Raw genomic sequence first — 24,197 nt, forward strand, 5'->3', positions numbered from 1 at the left:
CCTTCCGATATTCAATCAAAACTTGCCTTCAAACCTTTCACAACCTTCGTCTATAGAATCAACCTCGACGAACCAAACTACGAAAACTACTCAGCCTCCAATAAAACTGGAACTCGACCTCCTATCTTGCCGTTTCTCTACTTAACATGGATAATACATTCCATTTTTGCAATACCATTTTATAAAATACCGTGCATCACTTTATACGCTAAAAGAGATCACCATTAACCCCGCCCTATCTACAAGCGAATATAACGGAATTGGAATAAACTCAAGTAGTACTCAAATACATACAACAGCTAAATGAATCTATCCTTGTTACTGAGTCGTTTATTAACTGTTCTATGCATTATTGGCTCTGTCTTCGTTTGGAAGGTAATGGTGATCGATTCGAAGTAGCATAGTTATTTTTTAGATGAACTATTAAAGCAAGTATAGACGGTATTTAGAAAATAACAGGGAGAAAAGTTCCTATATGTCCTCTCTCCTCAGTCACACATAGTAGATTAACGAGAATACTTGAGGCTAAATTAATTTGTATAAGTTGGGAGCAGTTATCAGAACTTGCTGAATATTAAGTCCTTTTCACAAGGATAAGACTCTTTAGAAGGGCTTTGTTTGAATATTACAGTTTTACGTTGTCATCAAAGAAATACAGCCTAGTTGAAGAGACATGAATACAGGGTTTACGTTCCCGCCTGTTCAGAACGAACAAAATGAAAAGGAGAATGAATGTGATCAAGATGTAAGGTTTACGTTTCCAAAGCATGCAGCTTCTGATGGAGGGGAATATAGGGAGGATGCTCTGCAGCAGCAGGAGGCTGCTCATGGTTCGAGTTCGAAAGTGGCAGCATATGAGTTGAAAATCGATATTCCTCCAAAGCTTGGTTCAATAGATGCTGAGGATAATCTGATTGAGAACGACGATATTGAAGAACCTATGAGAGGTCCGATGGGGGGTTATGTGAAAGAGAATGAACCTCAAAAGGACATATTGGTTAAAGAAGCTCAGCCAATCGGCCACGAACAACATGAATCTAGCAAACAAATAAGCGTAGTGCAAATGACTAATAACGTCAAGAACGTAATGAATGAACCAAATTCTGCGACAAGCAACAAGTCGTTTGCCAACGAATATGCTATGGGTATGAGGAAAAAGTTGGCTACTGAGTGGAAAAGTCCGTCGGAATATGCTTTACATATCCTTTTCACTAAGTTTGTCCGTTATGCCGAAACAAAGCTGAACCTTTGTTTACAGCATCCTTTGGACTATGAGCCTGTTATAGTTGATATATTAGGCGAGGGGGTGGATCCTGCTTTTGACAAAATTATTAACTCGCTGGGTTACATATCTAGGAAAAACTCCAAGCCTGTGATTGGAGCTATGATGTTTTGGAGGAAAACAAAATCTGAGGTTGCTACAGTGGCAGCTGAGAATGTTGAAAAACTAATACGAGAATACGAACACTACCAACAGGAGATTTATGGATCTCCAGAAGCTCCAAGTATACCTCTGAATTATTCTACAAAGTCACTCCCCCAAAGTGTCCCCTTGACTCAAAAGTTATCTCATAAAAGAAATAACTCTTCAAAATCTTCAAAATCCTCCAGGTCATCTAACACAATCTATATTGATCCAAAACTTCGCTCACTAGAACATCAAATTGAAATTGCAAAGGATACTGCATTCCAGGCAGACAGAAAATCACTAATAAGCATTTATATCCTATGCAGTGTACTAATAGAAATCGTTAAACAAGCACCAGAAGATGCTGATAACGATTTGACTGATAAACTGGAAGAGATTGTATTCACACAGCTAAAGACCACTGATCCTATGTCAATATCTTCCAGCATAATTAAGTCTTCAAATTGGAACTCTTTTGCAGAACTTCTTGGTTGTATGTCAGAAAGAAAGTTTATTTCTGTAAGTGATCGTTTCATTGCTGATTTAGAAAACATCCCCCCTCAAGTTCCACGTGAGATGGAACCATCGATACATCTTTTAATTCTTGGTATGCGTTATTTGAAGCTGAAAAACTACCCATTGGACGCATTCGAAGAAAGTGCCGACTTCATCAAATCAATGGCGAAGTTCTTTTCAAGAACTCAAAATTTTTCAGTCAGATTAGCATATGCTGAAGTTATCACACAACTTCTATTACCACTGGCCGGATCTGTAACTGCTGAAGTAAATCACCCAACATGGGTAGAGGCCATGAATACAATTTTACCTACATGCAAAAGGCTGATGACTGATAGCAAATTTTGGGCAAGCTCTTTTATGTTAACAGTTGCCGTGTTATGCGTTTCCCCTCAGGAAATATTTGCAGAACATTGGATGAATTTAATCCAAAAGAACATTTCAAAACTCAAATCTAAAAACTTGGATGACCTCATTATATTTGCTGTAGGATTATCTAGATTGGTGTGGGTGTATCTCTTCAGATGTTCAGAAACCTTGAATAACACAGAAAGGACGTTAAGGCAGCTATTTGCATCGTTTTTAAGCACTAAGAAAAAGGATAATTGGATTACCGCTGATATGGATTTAATCAACCCACTATGCGATGCTATGGTTACTATTGGATATCAGTACGCAGCTTTCGTTCTAGAAATAATTCTAATCCCTCTAGTAAAAATGTCATTTAACGGACATAATTTGGATAATTTAAACTATGAAAAGCTACTCTTAACAATAAATGCCTATAGGGGTTTGCTGGTCACTAAAGAAAGGCCAGAATTTCCAGAAAATGAAAGTAGGTTCTATGAAGTTTCTTTGAATCAACTTCGTTTCCCCAACAATCCAGATATTATGGCAGATAATGAAGAATTAATTAAATCATTCTACAATTTGTTTTTACTTTTGGACTCTAATATCGGTTCAGAAGTTTGGTCACCGGAAAATGAACATCAGCGCCAGCCCTCAACACCATTTCCTGGAATATCATCGTTCAGCTTCAGTTTTAGTAACGATGGTAATAATAGCAGTAATAAAAATATGAATATGGCAATATTTGCGACTCTTATTGAGACGATACCTTGTTGTTTAACTGTTTCATCTAGCATTCCATTTAAATCCACTATTGAAATATTAGCTCGTAATGCAGTTCACGGGGACCTTTTAATTGCTACTAGCTCCCGAAATTCTCTAAAAGCATTAGCATCAAAGAAGAACCCATATACGCTAATAACATGGTTTGCAAAGTATTCTTTTGATTTCGACGAAAAAACGCAATCTAGGTACTCTTTGGCTTACCTGTCTTCAACTGAATATAAGAGCCTTCTCGTTTTATATGTCGAGTTGTTAGAATGTTGGTTAGATGGGTTTAAAAGAGCGAACAATGAAGAAAAGCAAAAGGCAACTGGTTTAGATGGGATTCAATTACCATTCAAGGAGGACGATGTTACCGAGACAAGTGAAAATGAAAAGTTGGAATGGAAAAACATAATAACAGTCATCGAGGATGTTGAAGGTAACGGCTTGTTTTTTTATGTTCACATGATCCTGGTGTTCGTCGTCTAGCACTACAAATATTGAGGATAACATCTAAGTTTGATGAGGTTATACTGGAAAAGTCGGTTAAATTCGAAAGAACACATATACGTACAAAATCACGGTTTGTTGCAGAACGTGGAACGAGGTTAATTGATTTATTGCAAACATTAAATGTCGTTAAATCATTAGAACCTGAAAAACACGCATTAAGTTCAGCAGAAAAAAGTAGGTTGACAAAATTGAACAATAAATTGAAAAATGGTACTTTGATCAAAATTTGTACATCTGAATATGGAGTGGATGCTGCTTTATGGCAACGGATGTTCCCTAAATTATTGAATACAGTTTGCATTTCTTGCCCAATAACTATGGCTTTATGCAGATCCATAGTTTGCATCCGCTTGGTTCAACTACATGAGATTATATTATCCATAGCCAATAACCTGCCGTCAAAACCAAAGGATGTGGTCCCGGAAACGACTATAAGTCAGTGGAAGTTATTCTTAATAGTGGCATGCACTTCCCTGACTTCAACAAATGATCAAAAAATTCACATTCCATCTGCAGATCGATCTCATGGTAGACACAAGAGTCAGCAGATATTTACTGTTCAGCATCAGAAGATAAAATCGGCCACCTCTGTTTTCAAAATGGTATTACCGCTTCTTAATTGCCAACAGCCATTGGTACGTGATGCAATAATTATTGGGTTAAGTTCCATGAACGTAAACATTTACAGAGCCTATATCGAAAGTGTTGAAAAGATGCTTGTATCATGGAAACTTGGTGATACCATGAACTGTATGAGGATGGAAATGGTTCATATTCTTGTCATATTATCTCCATTTTTAAAACACATGCTTATTCTAGAAGATGAGTGGATCCTCAAGAAGCTATCCTTGTTTTTACAAGAGACCAAACAGTTCTTAGAGCTGAAGCAAGTCCAAATATCGTTTGCATACCAACCGTTGCGTAGATATTTTGCGGGTCTTGTAGCAAGTTTCTTTATGGCAGTAAAGAATCATTCATTAAGGGAAGAGTTATTTCCCTTTGAAGCTCGGGCTTCTTGTTTCAATTTCTTAAGAGAATGGTGTGGACATGGACAATATTCTGAAATTTCTAAAGAACGTTATGCTGTAATGTTCCAACAGGAGGAAAGGAATAGGGGTTTATTTGTTGCCGCTTTAGAATTTCAAAGATCCAAACTAGAGAATGTTAGCCTTGAAAGCATGATTACATTATGTTCTGATACAATTACTAAAACAATTAACAAAGGTTCCCATCCCATTCAAATTTCATTTGATACTACTGGATTATTGTACTGGATTGATTCATTGTTAAATTCTGAGAATGAAAATATAAGACACATTGGCGTACGTGCACTAAAAAGCTTGCTGGAAAACAACATGGATAATCAGAAGCTATATTCAGATGTATTGGCACAATGTGCTATGCCTACTGATGATGCTACAGTACGTATGTATTATTATAATACATTTTGTGAATGCTTATTACAGATGAATGCTATAAATCTACCTGAGGACGATTTGATTGCACTAGGATTATATGGCATTATAAGTGATCAAAAAGATATGAGATCCAACGCAATAGACGTTTTATCTTTGGTAGAAACAACAATGTACAACTCTTCCTATGCAAAGGTCTTCAAAGAAAGATTGGCAAATGACTCAAAGACGGTATACAAATCAACTGCCAAAGAAATATCGAACGTTTTTGCCGAATTACCATCTTCTGAAATGCGGCTGCAGTTATTCTCAAAAATGGCGAATAGATTTTCCTTACTGTCCTTAGAGTTGAAACAAGATGTATTGGTCACACTGGTGCCTTGGGTTCATAAATTCATTCTCAAATCTCTAGATGACTTGGACACGTATATGGTGTTAACAAATTTAGTTTCAATCACCATTGAAGCGAACTTAAGATACCCCATGGAAATTGAACAGCTTTGGATTTCTTTAGGCCAGGGTAATGCTTTTCAGAATATCCATGTTGCTCTAGATTACATCATAGCTACATCTATGGATTATTGCAACGCAGAGTACGTTAGAAGGGCGAAAGACATTGTTCTATATTTATCGAATGTTCCAGGAGGAATTGGTGTTGTTGATAATTTGATGAAAAATTTGGAGCCAAAAAAAATGATTCCATCTACAAAGGCAACCTACAATCCCCCTGATGTTAATGGAAACTATGCTTTCGTCGCTGATATTCCAACAATCCTGCATTTTACTGGCAAAGAGGTGATATTTTCAAAGGCGCAACTTTCCATTATATTTCTTGTGAATCTTTTAACAATACCAAATGAATCTATTAAAGCTCAGCTTCCACTTCTGCTACATATTTCTTTGTCATTTTTGGATCATTATGTTCCTATAATTCAAGAAAGCGCAGAAAAGCTGTTATGTGATCTTACATATGGACTTGCGCCGTCCCATGTTAAATCTTCAGAAACTGTTGAACTGATCAAAAATCGATCTGCGCTATGGACATATGATAATTTTATCAAGGACAGAAATGGTTCACGAACACCCAAAAACATGGATTATCTGATTACGAATATTGTGGATATATTTAGCCATGTTGATTCGTTACTTGAAAATTGGCAACGCACTGCTCTAAAATGGGCAACTTCTTGTGCTGTTAGACATATTGCATGTAGATCATTTCAGATATTCCGTTCCTTATTGGTTTTCTTGGATCAGGAAATGTTAAGAGATATGCTGCATAGACTATCAAATACATTGGCCGACGAAAATGTTGATATTCAGGGGTTTGCAATGCAAATTTTAATGACCTTAAATGCAATTACTGCTCAATTAAACGCTTCAAAATTGATCGATTTCCCGCAATTATTTTGGTGTGTTGTTGCATGTCTGGGCAGTATCCACGAGCAAGAATATATCGAAAGTTTGTCAAGTCTATCAATGTTTGTCTCAAAGATAGACTTGGATTCTCCAGATACCGTACAATGTTTGACGGCTACTTTCCCTTCAAATTGGGAAGGTAAGTTTGAAGGCTTACAGAAAATAGTCTTAACCGGCTTACGTTCGGCAAATTCATGGGATGTCTCATTGAACTTTTTGGATAAATTAAATCTATTTCATGATAGCCAGATTATTGCAAACACCGAATCCCGTGTATTATTTGCTTTATTGGCGAATCTCCCTAGGTTTTTAAACGCAATGGATACAAAGAAGTTCGATGGTAATATCGAAGTGGCAAGTAAGTCCTTAATATTCTTAGCTGATGCTAATAACCAACCATCCTTATCAAGATTAATTAACTCACTTCAGAAAAATAAATTTCGCTCTAAGAAGGATTTCATGAGCCAAATAGTCACGTTCATCTCGATAAATTACTTCCCAGAATATTCTGCTCAAACTTTGATATTTCTTTTGGGTTTATTGTTTAACCAGATTGGCTGGATCAAGGTTCAAACCTTGGAAATTTTGAAGTATATCTTTCCATTAATTGATTTAACACGTTTAGAATTCGCAGGTGTCGGAGCGGATTTACTATCACCAATTTTGAGATTACTGCTAACAGAATATGAATCACATGCTTTGGAAGTATTGAACTCCGTTCAGAACGTTTCAGGTAGCAAGTTGGATAAGGAGGTTTTAAGAATTTGTATGGGCAATAAAGATGCAAATGATTCTTATGCAAAAACTGCTACTCTTTTTGGAATTTCTGATGAAAATGGTTGGTCCATTCCAATGCCAGCCGTCGCAGCAGCAACAACTAGACACAATGTTCATGCTGTATTCACAACTTGCGCTGCTACGGTTTATGGCGAACAAATTGATTCAGAAGCTGAAAAATTGGACGAAATTGTGGAATTCCATGCTGATGGTGGATACGTTTCTTACCCAATCGAACTTGGCGATAATATTTCAGTTGTAGAAGAAAAGGATGCTACCCTGAGCCATATGTGGGCTGAATTAGATAATTTAGATAGCTTCTTTACCAAAGAAGCCACTATCGTCCCCGAATCAGATCTTGAGTCTCTGGATTCAAAAAATGTGCAACATACTCCCTCAAATTCTGTGGATACAGCTACGTTGGCAAACATGGGTGGACTTGAATCTACGCACCACCTATACGATAAGAAAGTCTTCAAGATTTTGAATAACAGTTTGACTAGTACTCCGTCAAACATTTCTTTTAAAGCAAAGTTGGCTGATTCTTTTGGGGATAGTCTGAATGATGGCCTGTCAAATGTTCACAATAACCTTCGTTCTACCTATAGAACTACCATCTATGGTTCACGCCATGATTTGATACCACAGACTTTAAAGTCGCCCCAGACTACGAGATCACCTTCTCACGGTATGCGTGGCCATATATCACCAAGCAGAAATCGGGTCCCTGATTCACCACAGGAAAGTTTATTCCGATTTGAAAGCTTATTAAGAAATCCTCATAAAAATAAGAAAAAGTGGCTACAACAACAACAACAACAGTTACTCGCACAGACAATTCAAGAACAAGTACCGTATTAACCTTCGTTTTACTCACTTTTATTCAGTTAGACTATGTTATGAAAACACAGTTGTAATCTTAGTTAATATTTTTTAGGGACTCGTTTTTCATCCAGTTTTATTTTAAACTATATATATATATATATACAACGTTCATTATAGATGTTAAGAGAAATTTTGTATCATAACTGAATATTACTATTCATTCAGGACCCACCTATCTAACATTCAAGATGTTCTTTCAATGATAAATTCCCTGGAATTCCTGATCTGAGCCTGCAGGAAGTCCTCTGATGCAGCACAAGCTTTCATCGCATTTTTCTTCAGCCCATTTACATAATACTGCTGCCAAGCTGAACGATATTGTGTTACAAAATCGGGTGGAAGTAAATCAGTTTCAACACAGTGAACAGCATTTCCAAACGAACTGGGTGCATTGTTTTTGTAAACTGCACCTGCTAAAACCCAAGGAAGTAGCACTTTGGAGGGAATGCAGGTGAACATTCTGGCTAAAAATGAAGGATGATGAACATTACCACTAATTGCAGTCGACCACCGGCCTTTCGACAAACCCCAGTTATTACTATTGGAAACAATCCTCCCCGCAAAGTAAGAACACAATGTCAAAATATTTGTCTGTGGTAGATGGTATAATTCATTGAAGTCTACAAATATATTCTTAAGGCAGTACTTCTTAATATTGTCCAGCTCATTTCTTGCCGCACTCTGCTGGGTTTTCCACTCGGCATTATACAACCTTGCAGATTCTATGACACTGGACCTTGTCTCATAAAACCACTTTGTAAGTGGTAAGGATTCCAAGACTTGGTTACCTGTTGGTAGAGTCAGTTCCCTTAAGTTGCTTTTCAAAATGACGTCTGGAATCAAAGGAGTACCTAATACATCCGTAGTCTCATCATATTCATAAAAGTTAATAGCCATAACTAAGTTATTAAATCAATTGTGTCACCCGTGGTTAATAACCTTTCTGAGAGTTGTCATTTCCAAGAGCGATGGTAATTTGAAAAAGCTTGAGCTTGCTTTATTCTTTAATTGGTCCAATAAATGTAACGTTAAAAATGATAGTTGATATCTGTAATTACTCGAGCTCATTTGGCTTGGATTTAAGAGAAGTGTCGTTAATACTTTGAAGAGGAGCAAGTTAACGTTCATAACAGGTAATTAATTAGAGTTCAACTATTTATAAAATAAATAAATAAAGTTGAGAAATTGACAGGATATATTTAGATGAAAATCTTCTCATTTTAACCGGCGAGGCACTGGTATGTTGTATAGCACGCACTGACACCACCAAAGAAAATCAAAAAATAGTCCAAAATGACAGCAAATAGAGTTCGGTATGTAGGATTTGCAATGTGTTGTGGTTTGCTACAGCTTCTTAAGTGCAACAACGGTGGATACATGTACACTAATGGTATGCAGGCAAAGCATCCAATAACAGACACGAAAAGATCCAAATCATCGGCCCCCACGTAAGCCAGGGTGATTATGAATATTACAATTATTGACCTAACAAGGTTTTTAGTCCATTTTATTTTCCAATTTAATCGACCCGAATAAGGAATCAAACTGTAAGAGGGCAGACCCTGAGGTTTAACGTTTATTTTGGTAAATTTGGGAAATATTTTATTCTCGATGATTGCGATAGCTGGGAAAAGCTGCAAAGGTGTAGATAGGAGAATAGCCATGGAATAGAAGAACTGTATGAGATTGACGCTCAAGCTTTTTTGTGGCAAATTTAACAAAATAACACTTTGAATATATTTACCGTAGGCTAAGTACCCCAATGAGCCAACAAGAACGAACAGAGCAGTGGTGGTAATGATAACCCAACCTAGAACCATTGGAAATTTTTCTGGATGAGCCATAGAATCTTGGACAGGAATGATCAATCCTATTCCTTCATAGGCAAATATTGCTGTTCCTACGAACAAAGTCCACTTTTTGGAGTTGAATAAAAATATAACACCTTCTTCAGGCTTGAAAGATAGGTCAACTATCAAGTGCTTTGCGGAATATAACACGACAATGAAAAGTCCACATATTATTAGAAAGTTCGCCAGCAATGATGATAGTGATAATTTGGAGACGTTCCTCACAAAGGATAACGGAATGAAAATTATCAATTGCAGAAGTAACATATAAGCCATTGGAATATCTGGATAATGGAACACGTTCTGTATGAACGCAATGAGATTCTTAGAAGTAAACACAACATATGCACTTGAAAACCCAAGTTGGGCGAATACTAATGAGAATAGAATGATATATTTCATCCAAGGGCCATAAAGCATCGCTCCAATATCACCAAACGATGAAACCCCTGTAGACACTTTCGTACGCACCAAAATATAATAACACCAATAAGAATATCCGCTAAATATGAATAGCATTATAATTGAAAATGCTAGCCCACCATTGGAAAAAGCATTGGGTAAGAATAGAACTCCAGTACCGACGAACGATTTAATTAACAAAAGGAAAGCCTTGAATGTGGATGTCTTAACTCTAACTGTGATTGGATGTAGTCTTTCAGTATCTCCAGATAAAAGGGGCGTGGTTTCGTCAATCACTTTGGAATATGTTTGCACCAGGTCAAATTCCTCGTCAAAAGACTCACCCGCGAAATGCCCATCAACATATAGAAATTCCAAGAAGTTTCTTGTTAGAAATGGCACTTTGTCTATATTATTGTAAGTGTAAGAGCTTTCTACTGCGGTCCGACCCTCACTTAATATACCCACATCTTTTCTGATCTTACTGACAATGAACTCTCTTCGAAATCCACCAGGCACGTTGAGAGCACTTGCTGTAGATCCACGGCGAGGCTCAAGTACCAAGGTTAAGTCGTCATATGATCTATTCTTGGTTTTCCGCTTTTGCCCATTCTTGGATCCAATGCGATATAGTTCTCTAGTAATATCACCGCCAACGGTGTTCAAATGAGGGTCTTTATGAAGTATAAAATCATCTTGAGAGTTTCCTGAATCCTCAATAGCATCCTCGTTATCTAAGGTAGATGTTGGAACACTATTCATGGAAGTAGTCGAGGATTTTCTCTTAGAACTCATATAGTCATTCAAATAGTAATTTCTGAGCGAATTCACGATCTCATCTTGCTGCTTTTGTTCAATAGTTTTAAAGTTTGGTGATCCAATATCAACAAGCACCCTAGATTCAACACTCCTAGCGCCTACTGGTGGTGACTGCCCTGGTGCTGTGAATCTTTTCATAACCGGTCCCGACCTATATGATGCTCCCATAACGGCACTCGACTTACGGCTGAGAACAGATTCAGACATTATAGAAGTAGATTGTCTTCTCCGTGGTAGAAACGGAATAGCAATATTAGAGGACGCCCCTTCCAGTTTATCATTCTCGTTAGGCTCCATGATTCTTCACTGACCTTGCAACTTTAGTCTCGTTAAGTTAGTACTTGAGTTAGTGGCTAAAGATGAAACCTGAAAACATAAGATTAGTAGACGTGTCACGACAAATTTTAAAAAGTGAAATTAAAGGACCTATGTCGATATATTATTAAGGGTGGACTTATTGATCTTAACTCATTAAATGGTTGCAAGGCACTTCTAAAAGTCTACGTATTCTCTTTGTTTATTATTTAATTGCAAGTGGTAACGATTAAAGTTGCGTAAATTTGTCATTTTATAGGCACTATCCAATAGGAAATTAAGGAGCGCAAGAACATCTTGTTAAATTTACGTAACAAGTAGTTATTGAAACATATAATCAACAACTCTTTTACAGTGCGACAAAATATATTCCATAGTACCTAAGTATACAACATCGCCAGCTGAAAGAAGAGCAGACATGTGACCAAGCTCTCTAAGCTTTCATAAAGTCAAATATATCACCCATATCCACATAACGACGACCACATTGATCAAGGTACTTTTGGACTACGCTACGATTGATATTGAACGTTTCACGATTTTGCTCTGACAAGGCAGCAATTTGAGAAGAGTTAAGCAGATCAGTTGGAATGTCCGCATCATTCGGTAGATAGAGCGGTTTTAATTCTTGCTTTTTATTCTTTTCAATATCAAATAACGAATCGAAGTATAAGAGCTGGTTGTACAGTTTCTTATCACTATATCGGTATCTCATAACCCCAGTACAATTCTCATTCAAACAGCGCTTTCCAAACACACTTATTTGTCTGGTCAAATTATTACATGTCGGATCATCACATAAAAGCCATCCAGCGTAGTACAAGGATATGTGTGATCGGATCGACCTTTCTAGCTGACAAGTAAGCTCAATTAAAGAAAATAAGTGGTCGCAATGCTTGCATTGGAGACCGTTATATGTCCATTGATAATGATTAGAGGCAGTAATGCCACCGAATGGAAATTTGTGCTGACAAATAGAGCACGTTATATCTAACCATTCTGTGTCTTTAAATCTTTCCGTATCACTGATGGTGGATTCCAGTGGTTGTAGATTAGAAGAACTGCCTCCGTTTAATTCACCCCCCGATCCAACCCGATTAATGTAACGCCTACTATCCAGACCTAAAGATTCACTTAATCTTACAATGTCAAAACTTTCGACTCTTTCTAATATTCTCTCTACTGGAGCAAATATTTGTTTTTCTAGGTAGTATTTTGGATCAGGGGCTAGTTCATTTCGTTTATTCATGACATCATGTAACGGATAAGCCCTATCTGCTGGACTACTGTTAGAACTATCGGTAGAATCTTTCCCTTGAGGGCCTTTTGTAATAACAAATGTAATAACACTGCCAGCTTTGATGACTTTACCAGCCTCTCGCATTTTCAACGCAACTTGGACGGCCGGCATGGACTTACCATTAGGATATGATTTAGGATCCTTCGACAGCTTTGTGTTAATTTTATATTTATCCACCCTAATCTCATTATTCTCAATTTTAGACCTGATTTCCTCCATGAATTCATACACCTCTTGTAACGCACTTTCCAGATCTTTGTCAGACAAAATTGTATTCAATACCTGTGTTGACACTTCCTTCGATAACGGACAATACTCACGACGCCTCATATCCAACCCTTTCACCTCTAAGGAGGAAGTTTCATTGCCTAATTTATCAAATCCAACATTAAGCGCTGCATATTTCTTTTTAGCATGTAATAATAGTTTCTTGAAGACATTATCAATATCAATTTCTAACAACTTATATCTCTCATTCACTAATTTTTTAAAGTTTTCACCTATATTCACTGATTCCTTATAATTATCACAGCCCGTATCTATCATCACAGAATCAGTATCACCATAAATAACTGAGAGTGCCAAACTCTCTGCTAATTGTCGAGTATTCATTAAAATCTCTCTACCTTTATTAGTAACCAACATTGCCAAGGGTTTAGCGTAAAATCTACTATTGACGTAACCCAAACAACCATACATAGAATTTGCAGTCAACTTTAAGGCCTGTTGTCTTATATCACATTCAGCCTTTTTCTGAGGATCTATTTCTAATTTCATTAGCTTTTTAACCTCTCGGCGGCGCTGAACCAGATTAGCAAGAAGCTTTGGCAGAACTCCTTGTACAATTCCACTAGGTGGTACTTCCGGCAATTGTTCTATATCCCCTGGATCCCTTTCAACAGTAGTAAAACAAATATTAAACTCCTGAATTATTGATGGATACAAGGAATTAAAGTCCATAACAAGCACGTAATTTTTATGCAGTCCCTTCTCTGGTTCAAAAACTAGACCACCTTGATATTTGGGCTTTTTATTAGAAGCTGAAGTTTGGTTACCATCATTAGAAGTTGTTGTTTCATTCGCTTTATGTTGTTTACTATTTCTCATTTGTTTGGTCTCTTTATCTGGTACAATGTAGTTGCTTCTGTTGAATTCATGTAACAAGATGAATTCATTTCTACCGGCTCTGGTACCACCCAAAGTCTGACACCAGGCATTACCAGCCAAATTCGTTAGCTGCTTTGTTAACGGTAAAATTTGGATTCGGAATGCAATCTCTGCTGCGATTTTAGAAGCAAAAATATTTTCCTTTAAGGCCAATACGAAAAGACTGACGTCCTCTTGAAATCTAACATCATTAAAATTGATCTCAATCGCCTTGTGATCCTTCTGGCAAGCTACTTGATACATTTCTGTTAGTTCCCAATTCTGACACTTTTGGGTGAGAGATTGACCCATTTCATTCGATACATCACAAAGCAACCTACCGGAAAATATATCTCTAACATGAAACTTAACTAAGTTAGCATTTTTCTTACCAAAGTTATCGGGCCATGACTTTCTCACGCGCCTCCCAAATGAACTAAATGTTTGAACTTCTAACTCGAATGCTCTATGAGAAAGAACATCAAGAGTGAGACTTTCAAGCTTATGCCCTATGATAACATCTGGATCATTTCTTTTCATCATCGCACACAAACAATTCAACATAGCCTTTTCATTGTTGAACATTCTGACCATTCCAGGTAACTCCTTTTTGCTCAATGTGGATAATCCAGGGGGGAATGTCGAGCCTACAAGTGGTCTAACTAGTGTTACAACCTCATTTGGTTTTATGGTATCTGGAATTGGTTTTTCCTGCGGTAGGGCATCGTAATTAGTCATAGTAATACTCACAAGTTCTTGTTTATTTTCCTTTGGGTTCATAATGGTCTGTACTGCTAAAGAAACGCAATTCAATGGAGGTGCTTCCAACTTTTCTTGAATAGGAACAATATCTTGAGGATTTGAAATAAATACGTCAATAGCACAATGAGAAGCATTCTGCAACTCATTAAAGTCACCGTTACGAATGTTTAACCATGATGGGCCCATTATTTTCTGTTGTAGAACAAAACTTTCAAATATATTAGTACCACCTCCAAACACATGATAAAACGTATCCCCTGAAAGATCAGCAGGAATTGTCATGTTTTTACATTTTGGAGTATTGTAAGGAAGTAACACCTTAAGGTATTCTGCTTCTTTTGGTATTCCAGGTAATTCAAATGCATATTTCTTGATTGTGGGCTTGGCACGTATATTATCTAAACCATATTTATCCAAAAGTAGTGGAATAATCTCTTCATGGACCTCCATGGTTGTTTTCCCTTCTCTGGGTAGAAAATATAATTCCCTATGCAAACCAGCAACCTGAACCATAGCAGATATGAATTTTCCATGTTTAGTTTTAACTTTGCCGAACAATAACAAAGTGCTGTCCAACTCTGTGAAGTCTGCCCAAAACATTTTAAAGGAGTTATCTGTCCCATCAACAATAGAGTCTTCAGTATATACGCTACCCAATTGTCCAGATACAGCTACTTGTGCAATACCACTGCCGGCAATCTGCATATTTTGATCAAATGGCGTACCATGTGCGATTACATGCGGCGAAGAACTGTTGGGGACTGCAGTAGTGAATGTAACTTTCCTATCTGAAGCAACAGTCTTTACAGTTCTTCTTCCAAATTGAATATCATCGTCGCTATCATTGTCATCGAAGGATGCATTCGAAGTAGATGGAAGATCATCTATAACAAATACTTCATTTTTTAAGGGAGATGACCTAGGTTTTGTTGCCACCGGAGAACTCTGTATGTTATTCGCAACATTGTTCAATCCAGGCTCATCAACCGAGTCTGTGTTAACTGCACGTTGCTGCAGTTTGCTTTTAAACTTTAAAGGTGAAGAATCCATAGAAGAAACCTCCTTAATGTTATCAAATGAATCATCTAGTTTAGGCTTCTTGTTTTGAACGGCAGGCGTACCCAACGGCCTAGATCTCTTTTCAGAATTAAATCCATTCATCCCCCCCGTTATCAATGTGCTAGACTTCGGCTGCGCCGATACGATTTCAGAATCAAACTGTTCTAAAATGTCATCGAATTCATCTGCATTGATTTTTTTTGGCTTTTTCTGTACAGATACTGCAGCCCTCGACTTTTGAACGTTGTTAATCATATCACTAATAACATTAGGTTTAGTACTCTTAACCCTCTGTGCCTTCACCCGAATTTCAGCATCGGCATCATCAAAATCGCTGTAATCATCTTCCTGATACCGCGCATCCCATTCATCAATACCTTTATTAATGTAACCCTTACCATCATCATCGACAACAAAATCATCCCGTAATAATTCCTTCCTATTACGTTCACGAAATTGGTTTTCATCTACCAAATCATAAACCTGACTTTCAGCAGCAAGTTCTAGCTCCTTATCCAAAAACTCCTTACTGGATTTATTGGCCCTAGATGCTGTCAACGTTTTGAGAAGCTTCAATTTGTCCTTAGAGCTCATATTCCTCAAAACAAAAAATCCCCCCTGCCACAATTACAAACACTATCTGACCTTGCTAATATACCAAAAAACTTGATGAAGGAACTCCAAACCCCAAACTCTGATCGTCCAGAATTTCTTTAATATAAAGTTGATGCTTATAAAACATGTTTACGCGTTTATATCTTTTTATAAAACTTTTAAAACACGGAAATCTCAGGCACGTGACCTATATTTCGAATACGCTTTGGCGTCAACTTCAACCTAACCCAACAACCACTAGAAGCACAAGAACCCCAGTATCACAGCAGGTAACACGATTTAAGGCTCCACAAAATATGCAACATATTAAAATTCGTCTTATGATTTGCAACAACATCCACGATGTCTTACAGTAGCATTGTGAGAATGTGATGGGTTGTTTCCCAGGCCAATAAGGATTCTTTTTAGTGACTATGTACAAATTATGTCTCCGCCAACTACATATATAGTATAAGTAGGCATTGAATGAAGTGATTTTTCAGATGAAAGCAGCCTACTACAACCCAACCACTAAACCTGGTGCATCGAACTTGATAGACTGTTTCTGGTTGCGTATTATCTTTTAGAAGCCAACAACTAACCAGTTGAAGTGTTTGCATCCGTAACCCGCATAACTTAGAGCTCCTTCTTTGGAATTACCAGGTTTTTTGGGGGTTTTTGTTTGACATTATTGTTGACTGTAGATAAGTTCTCCGTAACATAAATGTTATGGATATTATGGTCAAGTCGGTATAAGGATTATAGTGTTTTGTTTGTTATTGGACTATTTTACAGGTAGCTTGCGATCCCATATATCTTTTGAGGATGTCATTTTTGGACCTTGAATCAGATCCAAGGGACAGTGAAGCCAGGTCTTTACCCTCGCCAACACCTGTGCAAGACAAGGAGATTGTTATGTTGCTTACTGCTTTTTCGAAAAATATCCAGAATCTACAAAAGAATGTAAATCTACTTGGGACGTCTAGGGACCAGCAAGCTTTGCGAACTCTAATCGAAACGAAGGAAATACCACTGTGTGAGGAGTTGCGTGATACTTTACAATCGAATTCCAAGCTTTTATCGAAGGATAAGTATGTTTCTGATTTACAATGGTTAAGTTTGGACTTGCTACAGTTGAAGAGAGAGTATCAGAAACGCAAGATGGATTATACGTTAAGAAACAAGAAAAAATCGCAAGTAGGTTCTGTCTCGACTACTTTAGAGAATGCTACTTTGACTGCGGTTCCTAGTAACCCTACTACGTTTGATGAGACGAACGATAACAGCTATGTTTCCATTCAAGTGAGGCCTGATGAGCGAACCCCACTTTTGCAACAACAGGTGCAGGCCAAAAAACAGCAACATGTTCTACAAGATGAGCTAGACTTCCATACATTAATACAGGAGGTAAGAAACCAGGAGATCACCAGAATCCATTCACAGGTGCAAGACGTCAACGCAATATTTAAGCAACTTGGCACATTGGTTCAAGATCAAGGGCAAAATGTGAACACTATAGATCAAAATATTAATGGCTTGGCTTCAAACCTGCAGAATGCCAATCAACAGCTACGCAAAGCAGATAAATACCAACGCCAGCGCAACAAGTGTGGTACGCTTACGTTATGCATAATTGCAGTAGTAACTTTTGTGGTGATATTGGCTATTATTAGTTGACAACACACATAATGTGTGGTGTTTCGAAACGATAAGAAAAACAAAAAGGGCACTCCTAACATGCATACGACATCATCATCATCATCATCATATATTATTACTCTACCCTAAAAACAACTAGATCATGTACTAATAATAATATACAATATAAATATATATATATATATATATATATATAAAGTAAATAAAACACTCAAAAAGCTGAAAAATAACAAAATCACTTGTCTTCGCGTATTTCATGGACTGATTCACGTTTTACGCGCTTCACTCTCTTGATGCCTTCAACTTCACCCTTGTCCATTACTATATTTTTTAACAATCTATTTTCCATCTCTAGAGTTTGAATTCTCTGTTTCAAGGTGGTTGCTAGTTCGCTTAACTCTCGAACCGATGTTTCTAACTCCTTTTCTTTTTGCTTACGTTTTAAATGTGATCTACTGCTTGCCGGAGTCCCACTACCAGTCTTGCGTTTTATTGAACTACCGTTGTTCACCGAGCCGTTGTGTTTATCATTTCGATCAAGGCGTGTTGGATTTGACAAGCTACCACTTCCATCGTCATGATATACATGGGCATACGAATTTTTGTTGCTCTTAGAATTTGTAGACAGGGAAGTTGGTACACTAGATATACTAGTATCTCCGGTGTTAAACAATGGGGTCAGATCACGAGAGTCGCTACTATCACCACTATCCTTTCTCTCTTTCCTATCAGATTTACGGCCCTCTAAAAGAAAAAAATCGGAATCTAAATCGTTCACCGCCGATTTTTCGTGTTGAATTAGACGATTATCCCGTCTAGATGATGACTGATTATAAGGTTGATTGTCAGTCGAAGATTGAGACGTTTGTTCGTCTGTTACACCATGGGTTAAAAAATCCAAGAAAAGAGCGACTGGATTATCAGCCAACGAGGATTTAAACGGATACTGGTTAGAAGTGGAATTTCCCGGCCCAGCATTTCTATTGCTATTATTATTATCATCATCATCATTCCCTCTTCGCAGGGATTCCAGTGGACCAGATTCAGAGTAACTCGCAGGATCTCTCATTGTGTAATTTCTTGCTAAATCCACTTCTGGGGATTCAACAGCATACCTTGCAGCAGCCGCAGTGGCTGCAGAAAGCGCATTGTTATGGGAATTCATTCCATGCGTTTGGTGGTAAGCTATGATTGCCGATATCGCGTCAATTTGATCATGTGAAAACCCCACCCCCAGTAAAGATTGATATGCTCCTTGAGGTACTTCAATCTTCGGTAACAACGCCACAAGTGTAGAAGTAGGGACTGAGGGATAATCTGGAAGCTGTATATTTGGAAATCGCCGGGTATAATCGTCGTTACGAGTAGTAGAACTATTATATGCAGAATTTGACAGAAAATATGCATTGTTATGAGAATTTGCTGGGTCAAAGCCGTTAGGGAAAGATGAACTTCGGAACTCCCGAGCCCGCTCCGGTCCCTGTTGTTCATTTCTGATCAAGTTAGTGACAGGCTGCTGCGGCTGCTGTGCAATATCAAAGTTTGTAAACCCACCATGATCATCCCCAGGAGTAACCTGTTCATCGCTATTCTGCCGCTTTGACAACCGCTGCCGAGTATAATCATACTGAGATGCCAACAGATTATTACGACGCTCGGAATAAAACTGCGCCTTTCTCATCGAAGACATCTCCCCATTATCTTCCAGCCCCAGCTTACGATACTCGCCTGCCCGCGCCCCTTCTTTACTGCCGCCTTCGTCATCAGCATCATCGTCATCTTCTTGGTCAGCATCACGGTCATCCTTCCCATCCCTATCCCGCTTATCCTCATCTGGAAATATAAAACTCTCATCCGCAAACGCACTCAACTCTGCCGCCAAACGCTCATCAAGGGACAAACCAAGATTCACCTCATTCTGCACCCCATTACCATCTAACAACACATCCAAATTAGAAAAGTCGTTATCCAGATCTGTCATAAAATTATCAACATACGCCAACTGCTCCAACAGTATGGCAGGCGTCATAGTAGAACCTCCGTGAACATCTGGACTATTCCCTGGCCTTCCATGGGCCCCATCTCCACATCCACTCCCATCCCCAAACAAATTATTCAAATGATGCTGCGCAGAATTATAACTCATGGCCTTCTTCTCTCCCCTAAATAACCAATATGGGTCTCTACCAATTCCAATTTTCCTCTATTATATATAATATGCCTCTGCCTTTGCCCTTCCACCTATAATGAACACAAACATAAAACCACTTATCTCGATCCAAAAACCAAAACAACTTATAAATCCCAAAACCCTACAATCCTGTCTCTTCTTTAAAATTATCTATTACTATGGTTTCTCTACCTGCCCTGCTGCCAACAGATCCCAGTTACGACTATACGTTGATTAATCCCACTGCTTTGAATCTATCCTTTCTCGTCCTATCTTTTCTTTTTCCCTTTTCTGCTTCTGTGCTTCTCTTCTCCTGCTCTAATATGCTTCTTCGATCGATATTATTACAATTCTAATCCTGATTTTTCTCTTACGAAAATTCGTCATATTTTTCGCCTGGCTCCTTTTGCTTTTTCAAATCTGGTTTAGCTAGTCACGTGCGATCACGCAACGAAGTACAGCCACCGTCCACAGCCACTTGCTCACGTGACTTCAATCAGCCTCTCTTACCCGGACCGGTCTCTGTCACAAGACAGACGCGCGTCAGCCGGGCCGACGAAACAGGCGCGTGCACACCCTGCCCAGCATGCATAGCTTACACAGTATATACAAAACAATCCGCTACAAATTGGTTGAGCTTACGTGGCGGCAATAAAGGGCCCTTTTCTCTAGTCTCGAGGCTAATTTAGGAGAAGAGAATATGGTGTTGTTGGACGAAAGAAAAGAAGAGCACCCAGTAAAAAAAGTACCTTGCAAGAGACAAAATTATCGGCTATATTCCTCATTACTGGGATGAATACGACTGTTAACGAAAACAGTAGCCTTTCATTTCGTCATACTACATATCTTAGTTTCAAACACTTTATATGTTTTAGGCCATAACTGATTAATTACCAGAAAGAGAGAGAAGGAATGGCATGGCATCACTGTCCGAAGACTATTGAGCCGCGATGGGCCGGACCGCGGTAACAACGCCAGATTCGGCTGGAAGTAAAAAAGACTACAGAGACATGGAGAACATTCCACATCCACCAGAGAACTGTGCGCGAGCACCATGTTCGAGGATGGTCTATCTATCCGCTAATAAATGTGTTTGTGTATGTGTGTATTTCTCCATCGTCTCGTTTTCCTTATCGTTAGATTGCTATTGTTATAACGGATTATGTAATCAGTTTTATTAGCTTAGATATACCATTTGGGATGTGCATGATAGATTGGTTGCACACGCATACAGAAAAAATTAAGAGAAAGTCGAAAATCATAATACAGGGTGATCCCCTCATGACTGATCATCATTGAAAGGAGTTTTTCCCAAAAATTTCCATTTCCCATCGTTTTCCGCAGGGGTCTTGCTCCAAGCAAAACAGGCGGCGTTGCTGGTAATCTACAACTAATGTATCTAGCATACGCATGTCAGTGGTTCTGGTGGTGGTTATAGGGGGAAGAATGGGTTTTGTCGAGCAAATTTAAAAAAAGAAATGGGCATACAATGCAGAGGCAGAGAAAGAGAGAATATAGGACAAGACAGAAAGAAACACAGAGATTGAAATGCGGTAGCAGAGGCTCCGCCACATTTTAATGAAGGAATGACATGTGCGGCAGTTTTTTCTGTTTCTGATAGTAAGTAGGACAAGACAGATTATTATCTACTTCTGTTTTGGTAAAACAAGTTAGATTTTCGTATTTAAAGTATTGTTATGATGTATAATATCGTTTCTTTTTTCTAGTCTCTTGACCTCGAGTATTGCTTTTTATTCATTTCTCGAGAGTTTTTGAGAGAAAACAAAAGGCAGAAGGTTATTAAAAGTGAATCAAGAAGTTTGCTGATTGTATATGGTTTGAGAGAAAAACAAAAAAGTGAGAATAATATTGGAAAGCTGTTATTATATACAGGCTTGAGGTTGGGAGGATTGATTATCTTCGTTTTGAGTTGGGAATTAAAATAAAAAAGGATTGTTGGAGGATTATATTGGGAAAAGCAGGGACTTTTTTTTTCATCAATTGTACACAGACGCACACAAAGTCAGGAAAAAATTGGGAGGAGAATTTTATTTTATATAGGGCATCAATATTGTCATCGTGAGCATTATCTATCTACATTCGAGTAGTGTTGAAATTTTGAGGCCTGCAGAGGGGGGAGGTTTAAGAACGAAAAGACAAGTGGTAATATTTGGGTATTAAGTTGGTGTATTGGGTTTGAGAAGCAAGGGGAGATACAGAAAGAGAGAAAGATCAGTTTCTTTTTGGATATATTATTAGGGAGAAGCGGGTTGGATTTTTTGTTTTTTAGATATAAAATATTATTATTATAATTATCGTTATTATCATCATTATTGTTATTACGGTCATTTTTTTTGATTTGATTTGGTTTGATTTCTTTCATAAGGCACTGTTAAGAGGGACAAGAGAGTTAGAACGAGTTGTATTAGATAGAAAGATAGACAGCGGTTAACAAGACAAATAACATAAGACGAAGGCTAACGAGGGATAATCATAGCATAATATATTCAAAACAGAAAACAAACAGAAGAAACGAATATAAACCTCACAGGATTTGTTTTGTATTTGGCATTGGTTTTGGTTTGTTTTAGTTTGATTTTATTTTGGGAGCCGAAGTTTAGACTTGAATTTACTACAATATAATAATAAACAACCGTAATCATAATCATAATAATAATATAATAATAATGGGTTACAAAATACCGACGTTACAGGAATTATTAGATTTGCAGCAGCAGCGGCAAGACAACAAAAATGAGCCAGTGACCATTCAAGAGCAGAAGCTGCCTTTACAAGCTACGTTGGTGATGTTCCATGACTTTCTTAGGAAGACACATTGTGATGAGAACTTGCAATTCTGGCTTATGACAGATCCATTTGTGTCTCAGGAGCAACAGCAGCTAGGCCGAGCTATGGGAAATTGGAATCGGATATATGACACTTTCATTAGGCAGAATTCCCCTAAAGAGTGTAATTTTCCGGAAAGTATTAGGACAGTATTTGATGACCATTACTCGCTCCAGTCTATTCCCGAGAGACAGCAAATCGAACTTGCCAGGAATCATATTTTGAATCTTTTGGAAGATGCGTACACTAGATTCCATCGACATCTTTTGGATAGCTGCAACATTAATAACGGTAAATTCAAGCCGTTCACCCATCAAAAGTCTGTTTCTGCGGGGAGTGCTGTCAACAGTAATTCTTCCTCGGCATATCAAAGTGCGCCGCGCTACCATCGTAACTCATTATCCAGACCACCACTAAGAATTTCCAATTCGGATGCTGATCCTAGAACAACACGACGGATGAGCGAATGTGCTGTTAGTGACGATGATGATGAATGTTACTTATCGGTGTACTCTGAATCCACACGGCCATCGTCGTCAAGAAGACTTTCTATTTCGACGAAGCAGCGTCAGCAGCATCTGTCCACATCTGCTCTATCCGGCTTACACAACAACGCCGTGTCCTCTTTGAGGGCGTCCAAGAGCAACCCACAAACTGTCGCTATCCTGGAAGGGAACGCCAGAAACACTTCCTGTTCTATACTTATGAATACAGCGGCTACCACGGCCTGCAAACTAAAAACCCGAAAGCAAATTTTTAGCAAGTTTAAGTTCGGGAGAAGGAGTAGCAGCAGCAGTAGCACGTCATCAAGTTGAAGCTTATTTTTTTAAAAAAATTAGACGTAATAGTAATAGTAATGACATGACCCAGTAGGCAAAAGATGACAACTCAGATCGCACCGAGAAACTTAATTAAACTTAATGTAAGGCAAGCAGGGAGGAAGGGAAGATATCAACAAAATTGCGCAATTCAAAAAACACACACCGCGCACTGTACTGACGCGCACACATGTCCCATGTTATAATGACTGACGTATCACCAAATTATATGCCACTTATGAAACAGAACGATAGAGAACCAGACTCAAACTACCGTTGGAGGTAGTCACATATTCCAGGTTGTAATCTTTTTTATTATTTTTTTGAAAAATTGTTGTACCTTAGAGAACAAGTACTTCTGGCATGACATATCCATATTCATTTGATAAATACACTACTGTTGTAATTGC

At 38.1% G+C, this 24,197-nt stretch overlaps 6 protein-coding genes and 1 further gene across 6 annotated transcripts; 3 read left to right on the plus strand and 4 right to left on the minus strand.

Moving 5' to 3' along the window:
- Positions 1 to 673: 673 nt before the first annotated feature.
- Ecym_5406 lies at positions 674 to 8,022 on the plus strand (the record flags this gene model as incomplete).
- A 207-nt stretch (positions 8,023 to 8,229) lies between these two features.
- On the minus strand, positions 8,230 to 8,943 carry MIC27 (Mic27p; the record flags this gene model as incomplete). Its single annotated transcript, XM_003646930.1, has 1 exon — positions 8,230 to 8,943. The coding sequence occupies one exon, from the start codon at positions 8,941 to 8,943 to the stop codon at positions 8,230 to 8,232; it is 714 nt and encodes a 237-aa protein (XP_003646978.1).
- A 323-nt stretch (positions 8,944 to 9,266) lies between these two features.
- Positions 9,267 to 11,414, minus strand: AVT4 (Avt4p; the record flags this gene model as incomplete). Its single annotated transcript, XM_003646931.1, has 1 exon — positions 9,267 to 11,414. One exon carries the CDS (start codon positions 11,412 to 11,414, stop codon positions 9,267 to 9,269), a length of 2,148 nt encoding a protein of 715 aa, XP_003646979.1.
- A 451-nt stretch (positions 11,415 to 11,865) lies between these two features.
- POL1 (DNA-directed DNA polymerase alpha catalytic subunit POL1) lies at positions 11,866 to 16,293 on the minus strand (the record flags this gene model as incomplete). The annotated part of the gene is made up of 1 exon (XM_003646932.1): positions 11,866 to 16,293. The coding sequence occupies one exon, from the start codon at positions 16,291 to 16,293 to the stop codon at positions 11,866 to 11,868; it is 4,428 nt and encodes a 1,475-aa protein (XP_003646980.1).
- An 825-nt stretch (positions 16,294 to 17,118) lies between these two features.
- On the plus strand, positions 17,119 to 17,970 carry VAM3 (SNAP receptor VAM3; the record flags this gene model as incomplete). Its single annotated transcript, XM_003646933.1, has 1 exon — positions 17,119 to 17,970. The coding sequence occupies one exon, from the start codon at positions 17,119 to 17,121 to the stop codon at positions 17,968 to 17,970; it is 852 nt and encodes a 283-aa protein (XP_003646981.1).
- Positions 17,971 to 18,187: 217 nt separating this feature from the next.
- On the minus strand, positions 18,188 to 20,098 carry MET4 (Met4p; the record flags this gene model as incomplete). Its single annotated transcript, XM_003646934.1, has 1 exon — positions 18,188 to 20,098. The coding sequence occupies one exon, from the start codon at positions 20,096 to 20,098 to the stop codon at positions 18,188 to 18,190; it is 1,911 nt and encodes a 636-aa protein (XP_003646982.1).
- A 2,711-nt stretch (positions 20,099 to 22,809) lies between these two features.
- RGS2 (GTPase-activating protein RGS2) lies at positions 22,810 to 23,784 on the plus strand (the record flags this gene model as incomplete). The annotated part of the gene is made up of 1 exon (XM_003646935.1): positions 22,810 to 23,784. The coding sequence occupies one exon, from the start codon at positions 22,810 to 22,812 to the stop codon at positions 23,782 to 23,784; it is 975 nt and encodes a 324-aa protein (XP_003646983.1).
- Positions 23,785 to 24,197: the final 413 nt, after the last annotated feature.

Source organism: Eremothecium cymbalariae, chromosome 5 (genome assembly GCF_000235365.1).
Source record: "Eremothecium cymbalariae DBVPG#7215 chromosome 5, complete sequence".
Taxonomy (NCBI): domain Eukaryota; kingdom Fungi; phylum Ascomycota; class Saccharomycetes; order Saccharomycetales; family Saccharomycetaceae; genus Eremothecium; species Eremothecium cymbalariae.